This window comes from Alosa sapidissima, chromosome 19, assembly GCF_018492685.1.
Source record: "Alosa sapidissima isolate fAloSap1 chromosome 19, fAloSap1.pri, whole genome shotgun sequence".
NCBI lineage: Eukaryota > Metazoa > Chordata > Actinopteri > Clupeiformes > Clupeidae > Alosa > Alosa sapidissima.
In genome coordinates this window covers 26,408,967-26,421,589 of record NC_055975.1, presented here as the reverse complement: position 1 = coordinate 26,421,589, position 12,623 = coordinate 26,408,967, and the positions used below count along the sequence as shown (strand labels likewise).

Here is a 12,623-nt window from a genome sequence, read left to right as displayed (position 1 = left end):
CAAATCAACAAATCAAACATGGAGCGAGCCGGGCGCATCACAGCTCCTCTGGCTCAGGATAGTCGCAAAAGAGATAAACAGAATCATCACAACACATGCAAATATAATTCAATGCAGAAACAGCGGCGTACCCAAGATATGGAAAAGAAAAGAAAATCAGGTACAGAACGAGCCAGGTGCAGCACAGCTCCTACAAACAAACAAACAACTAAATAGTTTTATACGTCTCTGACTAATGACCAGGAGTAAGGTCATTCGGGGTCATATCAGCAGCCTAAAACTCTTTGGCTCTTTGAGTGCATGCGATGTTGTCTTTCCCTTACAGCTGGATAGAGATGCATCAGACATCTGGAGAAAATTAGGAAAATCGCCCTTTATGTTACAGATAATGTACATCTATACGTGTATATTATCCACATCAGACAGATGGCCTGGATTCTTTATTCATCACTGCTCTAGTTTATAGTATTTTACCTTTTTAATGCCCATTATCTATTCAGGATGCCAACTGCTATCCACTGCATCATAACTTAGCACTACTAAGTTGCAGCACTGTGTTTGGCGTATTGAGCATATTGTGTGCTCTTTAATCATATTGTGTGTTCTTGTGATCATATTGTGTGTTCTTGTGTGTGTGTTCTTGTGTGTGTGTTCCTGTGTGCATATTGTGTGTTCCTGTGATCATATTGTGTGTTCTTGTGATCATATTGTGTGTTCTTGTGTGCATAATGTGTGCTCTTTAATCATATTGTGTGTTCCTGTGTGCATAGTGTGTGTTCTTGTGTGCATATTGTGTGTTCCTCGGTGTGTGTGTGTTCCTGTGTGCATATTGTGTGTTCCTGCGTTCATATTGTGTGTTCTTGTGTGTGTGTTCCTGTGATCATATTGTGTGTTCTTGTGTGCATATTGTGTGTTCTTGTGATCATATTGTGTGTTCCTGTGTGTGTTCCTGTGTGCATATTGTGTGTTCTTGTGATCATATTGTGTGTTCCTGTGTGCATATTGTGTGTTCTTGTGATCATATTGTGTGTTCCTGTGTGCATATTGTGTGTTCCTGTGTGCATATTGTGTGTTCCTGTGTGCATATTGTGTGTTCTTGTGTGCATAGTGTGTGTTCTTGTGTGGGCCGTGGCTGGTTATGTAAGATGTGTGATGTGTGTGTGTATGGAAAGTTTGGCCCATCTGTGTATTTGAGACATCCAGGGGACCCAGATGTGTTATTGTATCAGGGTTCTGTGGGGACACATCTGTTAGATTGCACTGACTCACACTCACACTCACTCTCTGTCTCTGTCTCTGTCACAAACACACACACACACACACACACACACACACACACACGCACACACACACACACAGCACACACTCACTCTCACATATGCACACACACACACACTCTCTCACACACACGTACACAGACTCACACACACACACACACACACACACACACACACGCACACACACATACATTGCTCTGACTGTGTGTGCTCTTGTGTGCATCAGGGAGCCCAATCAGCATCGTGTGAAGAAGTGGAGCTTCTCTCTGGAGGAAGCTCTGAAGGACCCGGCTGGACGAGAACAATTCCTGAAGTTCCTCGAGTCCGAGTTCAGCTCTGAGAACCTCCGGTGAGGAACAACATAGAACTGTAGTGTTCGAGTCTGTGTGTGTGTGTGTGTGTGTGTGTGTGTGTGTGTGTGTGTGTGTGTGTGTGTGTGTGTGTGTGTTCCTTGAGTCAGAGTCAAGCTTCGAGAAACTCCGGTGAGGAACCATACAAAGCTGTAGAGTCGGTCTGTAGCATTTGAGTGTTTTTAGTGTTTAGTTTGGAGATCCTCTAGTGAGGAACCGTTGAATCATCTCCCTCTCCATATCCATATCCATCTCCCTCTCCCTCTCCCTCTCCTCAGGAAGAACATACTAGGTACCCACAAAAACAAAAGCATTTTTAACATCTTCCATGCCATCCTTCACCATCGTACTAAACACATTACTTATTTAATTATTAGCTGCTGCTAATTACTAGTTAGCAACTGTTAGCTGTTATTGTGACTGCCGCGCAAGCGAAGGTTTATAGGTTTAGTCAGTTTTTTTTTCTTCTGGATTTTTTACATTTTTTTCAGTAATTTTGTGTCAACGATTCCTGGGACACTGAAAGTACATCTAGTTCTAAGTCCATTTAAGGCTAGGATAAGGGTCAAATCCCTCACTCTGGCCTGTAGGTCACTTGCTGGTTCTGCCCTTTCTTATTTGAATTCTTGGATCCAGCGCTATGCCCCCCTCTCACCTACTGTGGTCCTCTGAGTGTCTGCTGTGTTAGCCTTCCATCACTAGCCGCTTTCACCTCTGTGTGTGCACGCGAGTTTTTTCTTTACCGGTATCGTTAAAGATGTGAAAGTGGTAAGAGAAAATTCATCCGGCGGTTTCGTGTAGATGTAGTCTAAGAGGTCACAGTCAAGGTCACGCTTTCCGTCTGTGATTCCTCGCTGGTGTAATGACTTACTAATAAACAGTGAGGCTCAGGCTACCTAAACAGAGCAAAAAGCGAAAGCTGAAATGACAGCGTTAGCGTTTAGCCTAGCAGACAAGTGCAGCTCCATAGCCTGCCACTGCATTGCGATGCATTTGGGGTTAGCTTAGCGCTAGCTGACTGCATTGCGATGCATTTGGGGTTAGCTTAGCGCTAGCTGACTGCATTGCGATGCATTTGGGGTTAGCTTAGCGCTAGCTGACTTGTAATTCACAGTAATCAGGTTTCAGATGATAATGCACAGGCGCTGGCCGATGCTGAAACTGTGGCGTCACTTTTGATTACTCTGTCGTTTGCAAGATGGAGACTTTAAACAGGAACATTCAATTAGAGCTGGAAACAAACAAGTGGCCTGGAGTTGATGGCTGGTTTATTACGAGTGAGGGTGTGAGTGTGTGTAGGTGTTTGTGCCAGTATAAGCATATGTGTGTGTGTGAGTGAGTGTGAGTATGACTGTGTGAGTGTTTATATGAGTGTGTGTGAGAGTGTGAGTGAGTGTGAGCATGACTGTGTGAGTGTGTATCTCAGTGTGTGTGTGAGTGTGTATAACGATGACAGCCGTTAACTCTGACCCTGGGGCAGGTTCTGGCTGGCGGTGCAAGACCTGAAGCGCCGTCCGCAGCAGGACGTGTCGGCGCGCGCGCAGGACATCTGGCAGGAGTTTCTGGCTGAGGGGGCCCCCAGCTCCATCAACCTGGACTCACACAGCTACGAGCGCACCAGCCACAACATCAAAGACCCCGGACGGTACAGCTTCGAGGACGCCCAGGTACACCCCCCCCCCCACACACACACACACACACACACCCCCCACACACACACACACACACACACCCCACACACACACACACACACACAGAAGAGCTGTCTGTTTGCTGGGGAAGTAGTGTTGAGAAAGGGAGGAGATGAGATGCGAGGAGCTGAAGAGTTGTCTGTTTGCTGGTCTCTAATGGGCCGTTTAATGCCCCTGAATGAGCACCGAGTCCCAGGCGAGCTGCAGCTTCAGAGCGCATTAGCTGTGTTTGGAGGAGACGGGGACACACACACACACACACACACACACAGCCACACACACACACACAGCCACAGAGAGATTATCTGTGTGTGTGTTGTGTGTGTGTGTGTGTTGTGTGTGTGTGTGTGTGTGTGTGTGTCTGTAAGAGAAAGAGAGAAAACATAAAAGAGAGAAATAGATTTTAAGAGAGAGTGAGAGATACAGAGAAAGGAAACAAGAAAGAACTGATCTCTGGGACCTCGTCTTACATAAGCACACATCACTTCTGAGGCTGCTGTGCACCGGTGGGCTACAAACACACACACACACACACACACACACACATGCACCATGCACACATATACACTCTGACTCTTACATGGCCTACTTTCACACACACACACACAGATAAAAACACAAACACACACAAATGGCCAACATACCCCTGCATCACACACACAATCCAGTGACCTAAAGTTTGTTTCTGTGTGTGTGTGTGTGTGTGTGTGAGTGTGTGTGTGTGTGTGTTTCTGTGTGTGTGTGTGCGTGCGTGTGTGTGTGCGTGTGTGCGTGTGTGTGTGTGTGTGTGTGTGTGTGTGTGTGTGTGCATGTGCGTGCGTGTGCGTGTGCGTTTGCGTTTGCGTTTGCGTGTGCGCTCGCGCGTGCGTGCAGGAGCACATATTCCAACTGATGAAGAGCGACAGCTACTCTCGGTTCCTGCGGTCCAGCACGTACCAGGACCTCCTGCTGGCCCGGAAGAAGGTAACACCCCTCCTCACCCCACCCAGCCCAACAGAACTGGGCCTGACCCGCCTCAGGCACCATGGGTTCTAACACACGATTCATTAACTCACATGAACTCTCAGCATAGGTTGCATTAGCCACACTAAACCTACTGTATGTCTATAACCCACTTATACAAACACACTGGTCCTATAACGAGGATACCTTACACAGTTGTTACACGATTACACAACAAGGATGGCAGCTTGCATATGAAACTAACAGGCTTGTATCCCTGCTGCTTGTAAATGCTTGGCTGCCGTTACCATGCCACGCTCTGGTTCGAGCTGAGTGTGTGTGTGTATGTGTGTGTGTGTGTGTGTGTGTGTGTGTGTGTGTGTGTAGGGGGGTGCGTCACAGACACATTCCCCCTCTAACTTCCTCTCTATCTGAACCCCCCCCCCCCCCCCACCACCACCACCACCTTGCCTGAAGCCTCCAGCTGAGAGTGAGCAAGGCCGGCGCACCTCATTGGAGAAGTTCACGCGCAGCATGGTAAGTGGCGCTACCGCGGCTACTGGCTCTGCTGCTGCCGCTGCTCTCTCCCCTCTGCTTTGCCACAGAGCTTCAGACACACAATGACACGGGGCAAATGTACACATACCAAACAGCAACAGATCACAAAATCAAACTCCAATAGGAAAACAAAATCCACAAATTCGTACAAATGTCAAGCAATACCAAAACTATGTACAAAAACACCCAAAGTATGCCAACAAATAGCAACTAATGGGTCTCTGGTGACCACATTCGTGTCTCTGGATTTGACGCTCAAGAGATACAACAAAATTTCTGAATTTTGGCGTGCGTCAGACGCCACGAGTTGGCTTTGCTCCGTTAAAAGTAATGGAGTTCTAAACTTTGCCGTCACTCGACCTACGTCAGACGCCCCCTGTGGGCGTTAGTCATTAGTGTTTAGGAAGAGGACATGAGGCTCACTAGGAGGACCCTCTCTCTGCTGGAGTTTAGAAGCTAATTGTGGCAGCTGGCAGTGGCAGTGTCCATGTAGGTGGCTTCAGCATGGCCAAGGCAAAGCTCTAACGAGGTTATTCACTGATTCACGCATTCATGCACTAACTGTATGCTGCATTGGAATATGTCCAGATTGTGTAAGAAAATGTAGCCATCTATACAATATAATTAGTACATTTACACTGATTGCATTCATGCACTAACTGTATGCTGCATTGGAATATGTCCAGATTGTGTAAGTAAATATAGCCATCTACACAATATAATTAGTACATTTACACTGATCGCATTCATGCACTAACTGTATGCTGCATTGGAATATGTCCAGATTGTGTAAGTAAATGTAGCCATCTACACAATATAATTAGTACATTTACATTCATTTATTTATTTAGCAGAAACTTGTTATGCAAAGTGACTTACACACAGTGCCTATAAAAAGTATCCCCCCTCCCCTTGGATATTTCTACTTTTACTGCTTTTATAAATGGAATCTTTATCAATTTAATTTGCCCTTTTTTAACAATCATTTACATTTAAATCCCATCTTTAATGTCAAAGTGGAAAGCAGATTACTACAAAGTAATGTTAATCAATGAAATATATAATGCAAAATAAGCGATTGCATAAATATTCAACCCCTTCAAGTCAGAATCACTGCTCTGGGATTAGTGTGTGCTTCACCTCACTGTGTGTTCACTGTGTGCTGTTTGTGTTTCACTAATTCACCGATTGGGTTAAATGCAGAGACCAAATTTCCCTCACGGGTTTAAAAAAGTATATATACTTATACTATACTATAGATATAGGGTCTGGGAACTCACCATTGGCAGTGCTCAATCCGAGGGGTGGGATAAACGGTTGTCTTTCAAATTCCCTCTGCACGCAATAGGATAGCGCTACAACTCACGAGTCCCATGCGTTTTCCCACCAGCGGAGCTAGTTGGCTAGTTGATCAAACGTTTGCCCACTTAAAAAAAGTTTAACTTGAGTGGCGCTGTTCGCCAGCAGCAGCATCCATCTTCTTTGTTTTCAAGTAACAGGGAATTCACGCGGAGTCGTCGCAACTCTGCCGTCATTACGTTAGGCTTGCCCACCGACTCTATACACGATGTGATTGGCCTGATCGAAGTTTGATTTTTCCAGCTCGTAAGCCAACAGAGAGTTGCTAGGCTACCTGCTCCTGCTAGGGTGCTTCTAGCTTTCTAGGCTACCAATTGGCTGGACCGCTGTTGATTTAGGTCACTTACATATTTTGAATCAATTAACATTACTCTGTAGAAATTTGCTTTCACTTTGACATTAAAGAGGGCATTTTTGTAAATTATTGTAAAAAAAGGCCAAATAAAATTGATAGATTCCTTTTCTTAAAGCAACAGAAGGGGAAATATACAAGGGGTGAATATGTTTTATAGGCACTGTATGTTAATTACATTACAAGGGCCATAGTCCCCAGAGCAACTCAGGGTTAAGTGCTTTAGTGCTCAAGGGCACAACGGTGGCAGCTGGGAATTGAGCCCACAACTTTTTTATGCTACTGCATACTAGCCCAGCTCCTTAGCCACTACGCTACCCACCACCCATGGTAGTTATCTACACAGTTGAGCTAATCTGCTGCTGTGCCTTGTTGTGGCCCTCCTGCTTCAGTCCCATGGTCACCTCGAGACTCTCTTATCTGTGCTTTCGTTTGGCTCTCTCACCCGTTGGGTTTTTAGGGCAAGTCGTTGACGGGGAAGCGCCTGACAGGACTGATGCAGTCATCCTGACAAAGCCTGGACCACTGGAGCAATGCACACACACACTGACAATGCGCGTGCACACACACACACACACACACACACACACACACACACACAACTGACAACACACTAGGAGAGTAGGAGTTGCAGCTGTAAGGGACAGTCATGAATCATGATGAAGGTGCGGGAGAGACAGACTCATAATAAGGGCTGGACTAGAGAGAGAGAGAGAGACTCATCTGCAATGCTGAATGAATGACAGGACTTGGAGAGAGAAATAATCATTATCACCTAGAGAGAGAGAGAGAGAGAGAGAGAGAGAGAGAGAGAGAGAGAGAGAGAATGAAAGACTGAAAAAGAGAAATGCATGTAGATCCAAGTCAGTGACCAGTGACACTCAGGATGACATGGTGGTCATGTCTGGATGAGTGAATTGTGTGTGTGTGTGTGTGTGTGGGTGGGAGGGGGGTTACGTGGCCAGATGGGAGAGGTGGGAAGGACAATACCACGGTCAGTTCATGAATGAAACACACCCTCCACATCCCAGAACTCACACTGTCCTCTCTGGATGTGCGTGCACGCCTGTGTGAGTGTGTGTCATGAGATTTCACTCTCACTGCATAAAGAGAGGAATAGGGCGTAACATTAGATGCACCTGGCTCAAATATTTAAAGCTGAAGTCTCCAACATGCATTTGGAACAAGTGAACCAATGAATGGACACTCATCTCTGCACACACAAACACACACACACACACATTCTCTTTAGCTAAACTTTGTTGATATGCCTTTTCTTCGGCTCTCTCTGGGTCACACACACATTCTGACACACTCACTCACAATCTCAGAATTCAGAGCAGAAAGAAATCTGGACACTTCAGATCAAAGCACACCAACCACTTGTCCTCAGGAGGGAGTCAGCAATAAAGTGTGTGTCACACAGACAAAAACAACAAGCCACTTGATACACTTTATACTCACTGAATATATCTACAATTTAAACATGTACAATAGTCTGTTTATCACAAATTATACACTAGTACTTCTTGGAAGCTGTCAAAGAGGTTTCTCAGAATTGTTTGAGCCGTATAGACTTTTAAGGAATCTTTATTGGGAAGCAGCAAATAGTTGTAGACCATGAGAAGGCTGGGACTGCATTTGAACGGTGTTTAAAACGGTGTCTGCCATGTCCTACTACATTCCAAGGAGGACGCAAAGGGCTGATGCGAAGCACCAATCAGTGTGCTTTCCACAGCAAAAACAGAACTGTTACCGGACCACAGGCTAGAGAGCTGTCCGTTAGCCCGTCCAGCTGCTCCTTGAGCTGAACGTGGCGGCGGACTGGACAGGTGGGTGGCCCCACGGATCTTACTGACGAGAAGCACACAAAGCCACTATGGGGACATCAGCAGGAGACACTCTGCTCACCTGGTCTGAGAGTTCACCTGTCTCAAAGACACTGCCTGGATTTGGAGATGCTGGCACCCATTACTGATGTCATCAGTGTTGCTGTTCATCAGACCAAAGCGATGTCCAGTGTATATGTGTGTGTGTTTGTGTGTGTGTGTGTGTGTGTGTGTGTGTATGCACACTGGCATACACAAAAGTGAGTGTATGCATGTGAGTTTGTTTGTTTGTGTGTGTATGTCTGTCTGTGTCTGTGTGTAGAATGTGGAGGTGGGTGTACAAATGTGTGTGTTTGTGTGTGAGTTTTTTGTCTATCTTTTGTCTGTGTCTGTGTGTGTGTGTGTGTGTGTTTCTGTGTTTGTGTGCAGCTCACCATGTGTTGAATACCGTCATGAAAAGGCTCCAATGTCTTGCCTTACCACAGGAAATGCTGTCAACTGTACAACTTCAGAATGTGACCACAGTGCCACTTAGTGGAGTATGTGAGGTATTACATGGTATCAACACAAGTTTGGGAATAACAGCCTAGAATTGATCACTGTAAGACCAACTTGTTAGTATGGATGCAACAATGACTGAAGTTCAACATGCAACTTAATCAACCCTTTGACATATCTTATCCTCAAAAATCTCAATATTCAGTAGACATAGAGTGAAGACTGTGGTTTACTTAGGTTAGCAACAAGAAAATGTACTGTTGCATGATTGTTAAAATGTTTGTTGATAAAATTTTATGGCCAGTTGGAGACGGGTACAATATCAACACGGTGACGGTGAAGTATGTGAAAAAGATTTCTGTTTGAGCAATATTTCTGATGTCATTTTTTTTTTTTTAAATCTGTATCATAGCCACAAGAAGTATTTTGAATCAAGCACATTATCAGATATTTTTAACTAATCCCCATTTACTATGTATATGCCTATTTCTTAGATACTCACCTCTGTGATGGTATCTGCACATCTAAAAACAACATCAATCTCAGATGAGTACATTCTATTGTGGGGTGTGTTTGCATCTTCCCCACGTTGTGTTGTTTACATAACATAGATGAAGTCCCCAAGTCTGTCTTACCTGAGGACGGTCAGTGTGTTGTCTGTGTCCAGAAACATCTGTGATTTCTCCAAAGACAACCAGTTTAGCACGCCAAAGTAACTGCCACTGTCACTCACGTCTCATGTCAAGAATAGTCGGCTTCTCCCGTGTTACGCCCTAAACATCAACAAGATTGAAACTTACACACTAACAAGCAGGACGGTTCTATAATGAATCAGCCTGACCTGCTCACCACAGAAGAACATTGAAAGGTTTCTAGATGACACTTGCCCTTTGTGTCAAGTCTTTCACTATATCTTCTGCTAAAACAGATAATGAGCATTTAAGGGTTCTAATGGGTTCTGAAAAGGACAAGTTCAGCTCAGCATGAATAAGGAACTGTTGCAGGTTCTGCAGGGAGGTAAAAGTCCTACCATGTATTGGTTCTACCTGTGCGCTTAGCACCTTAAAGTGTCTTGAGTTCTTTGATAATCCTATAGCTGATAGGTGAAAGAATACTATCTGTACCATCCATGGATTCTAAGAGGAAGCCTTTAATGCATTGAAATAATATTATTCTTACCATCCACAGATTCTAAGAGGAAGCCTTTAATGTGCTGAAAGAATATTATTTATACTATCCACAGATTCTAAGAGGAAGCCTTTAATGCATTGACAAACAACTTTTTTTTAAAGCCCAATAAAAGGACTCAGAAGGGGTTGAATGAATCACATCTGAGTTATTTGTCCAGTCTGAGACCTGTCACAGGAAGGGCAGGAGCAGGTGTTAAAGGACAACTGGCAAAACAGATAGATAATGCTACACTGGGGGCATGATTTTACCGACTGTACTCTGTGACCTTGAGAAACAGAGAACTATGAAAAATTGCCAGGATTCTCCTTTAAAGCAGGACTGGGCTCTCATACGGTTAACTGCCCCAGGAAGACTCGCTTTACAGAGCTTACACTGAGATATATGGATCTGGGGTGGTATTCATTTTGAAGGGATACTGCTGAAAACACACTGTACATATTGATATTGTGTTACTATTATCCAATGTTAACCTCCTGACTGCTATGTTCTAGATGAGCTGTCCGGTTGTGAAATGTATACAAGCGCAATTACAATGGACAATTGTACTGAAATTCTATATATTTTCATGATGTGGAAGCACATATTATAGTACGGGCACATTACTATGCATGTAACATATCCGGGGCATTCAGGCTTTTAGTTATTTAATCAGAAATATGACTATATGGTCTCAGCACATGGTATTATGAAAAAGCACCAAATAAATATTTGGACATCAACAAATGTGTCCGCTTATTGTCAGCTACATTGGTACGTGCAGTATTGTGTGTGTGTGTGCGCGCGTGCGTGTGTTTGTGTGTGTGCGCGTGTGTGAAAGAAATAGAGGCCAGATTAACTGTCCTAATGACTCTGTAAATGGTCTTTATACTGTAAGGATCTTCTGCTGATGTTCTTATTACAGTAACCCTGTGAGCATGTTTTTTTTATTTCTGGGATATAAATCAGAGAAATATAATCTTATCCTAAATAAAGTTTTAATACACTCAGAGTAATAATCCTAAATAAAGTTTTAGTACACTCCAGGAGTTTTCAGACTCCAATGTTTTCCACATTTTCTTACTTTTCAGATTTCAATTCATTTTTTCTCATCAAGTACCTGTTAACAGTACACAATGACACAATATGTGTTATGCTTTTACACCATTCACTTAGTACTGCAGCTCCTTTGACTGCAATGACAACCTCAAGTCTTCTTGAGAATGATCCTTCAAGCTTGGTGCAGCTTTCTTTTGGAAGTTTCTCCCATTCATTTTGAAGAATTGTTCATGCTCAACCAGATTGGATGGGAATGGTCAGTGCACAGCCATTTTTGGATGTCTTCTGAGCTTTCTTGGTTTCAGGTCTGCACTCCTGGAAAAGCCTTTCTCTCAGGACTGCTCTACGCTCTTCGTTTCTTGGTGTTTTATGCCCCCAACGTTTTCTTCAAGGCAGCGCTGCCTGGAAAGCACTAGGGTTAGGCATAGGATAAGTTTAGGGTTAGGTATTAGGATTAGGTGCCTTTAAGTCAGTGGTGGCAGTGCTGCCTGAAAGACAACGTTGGGGGCATAAAACACCATCGAGCACATTCTTCTGCATGCATCTTTTTAAAGTATATTTTGGGCTTTCTGCCTTTATTCAGGACAGTGAAGAATGACAGGAAGTAAGTAGGAGAGCGAAATGGTGGTGAGATGGGAAAATGGCGGTGGGTCAGATTCAAACCCTGGTTCCGTCCCCGTGGGCATTCGGACATGATGATTGTGGTACGGACACTGCATGCAGCCACTTGTGCCACAGCTCCGCCCCCTTTCTGCATCTATTTTTGCTTCCATTTTGATTAGTCTGCTTGTCCCTGTTGCAGACAAATAGCCCCAGGGTATGATGCTGCCACCACTGTAGAGGACCAAGTGGTATTTATTAAATGATGTTCAGTAAGTACCTGGTTTTGTCCACACAAACCATTGGGAATTGTGGCAAAATAGTTCAGTCTCCGTTTCATTCGACCAGAGGATATTTCTTCTCATGGCCTGATGGTCATTCTGGTGTTTTTACCTCAAACTTCCAGTGGGCTGTCATGTGCCTTTCAGAGTGGAAGGCCTTCTGTCTGGACGCTCTACCATTAAGTCGTAAGTCATGCACTGATTGTTGTCCTGCGGCAAAGTTCTCCCATCATTCAGAGTGACCATTTGGTTCTTGGTTACCAAGGCCCTTCTTTCCTAGTTGCTCATTTTGGAGGATGGTTGTTCAAATCTGGCAGTACTGTGGTCCCAAAATCGCTTTCATTTGTGTGAATGGCGGCTAGACTTCATATGGCCAGTGCGTGTGGCTCTCTCCAGACTAGCCTACTTTCTCAATCGGCTTGCTTTGAGGATTGAGTTTGGCTCTTCTAAAGCCCAATGCGTCAGACACCGGCAATGGGCTTTGATCTCTAAAAAATAATGGAGTTCTAAACTTTTCCGTTACTTTATGCGCATCAGACGTCGTGGGCGTTGGCCTTAAGGACTACATGTCAAACACACCCACTGAAATAGGCTACCCCCTCTGCTGTGAGATATGGCTTGCCAGTGTGCCTTTCCTAACTGTGTAGAGAATTAGGCCCA

General features: G+C 44.4%; 1 protein-coding gene across 3 annotated transcripts in view; it reads left to right on the top strand.

Moving 5' to 3' along the window:
• Window positions 1–7,356, top strand: part of LOC121693554 (regulator of G-protein signaling 6-like) — a 77,011-nt gene extending 69,655 nt beyond the window's left edge. For 2 of the 3 annotated variants that reach the window (XM_042073081.1, XM_042073083.1), the window contains 5 exons: window positions 1,504–1,626; window positions 3,108–3,294; window positions 4,192–4,281; window positions 4,738–4,797; window positions 6,990–7,356. In XM_042073081.1, coding sequence (XP_041929015.1) covers window positions 1,504–1,626; window positions 3,108–3,294; window positions 4,192–4,281; window positions 4,738–4,797; window positions 6,990–7,040 — 511 coding nt within the window. In that variant the 3' untranslated portion in view covers window positions 7,041–7,356. The remainder of the gene's footprint in view (window positions 1–1,503; window positions 1,627–3,107; window positions 3,295–4,191; window positions 4,282–4,737; window positions 4,798–6,989) is intronic. The other variant, XM_042073082.1, reaches the window with a different exon arrangement.
• The last annotated feature ends 5,267 nt before the right edge of the window (window positions 7,357–12,623 follow it).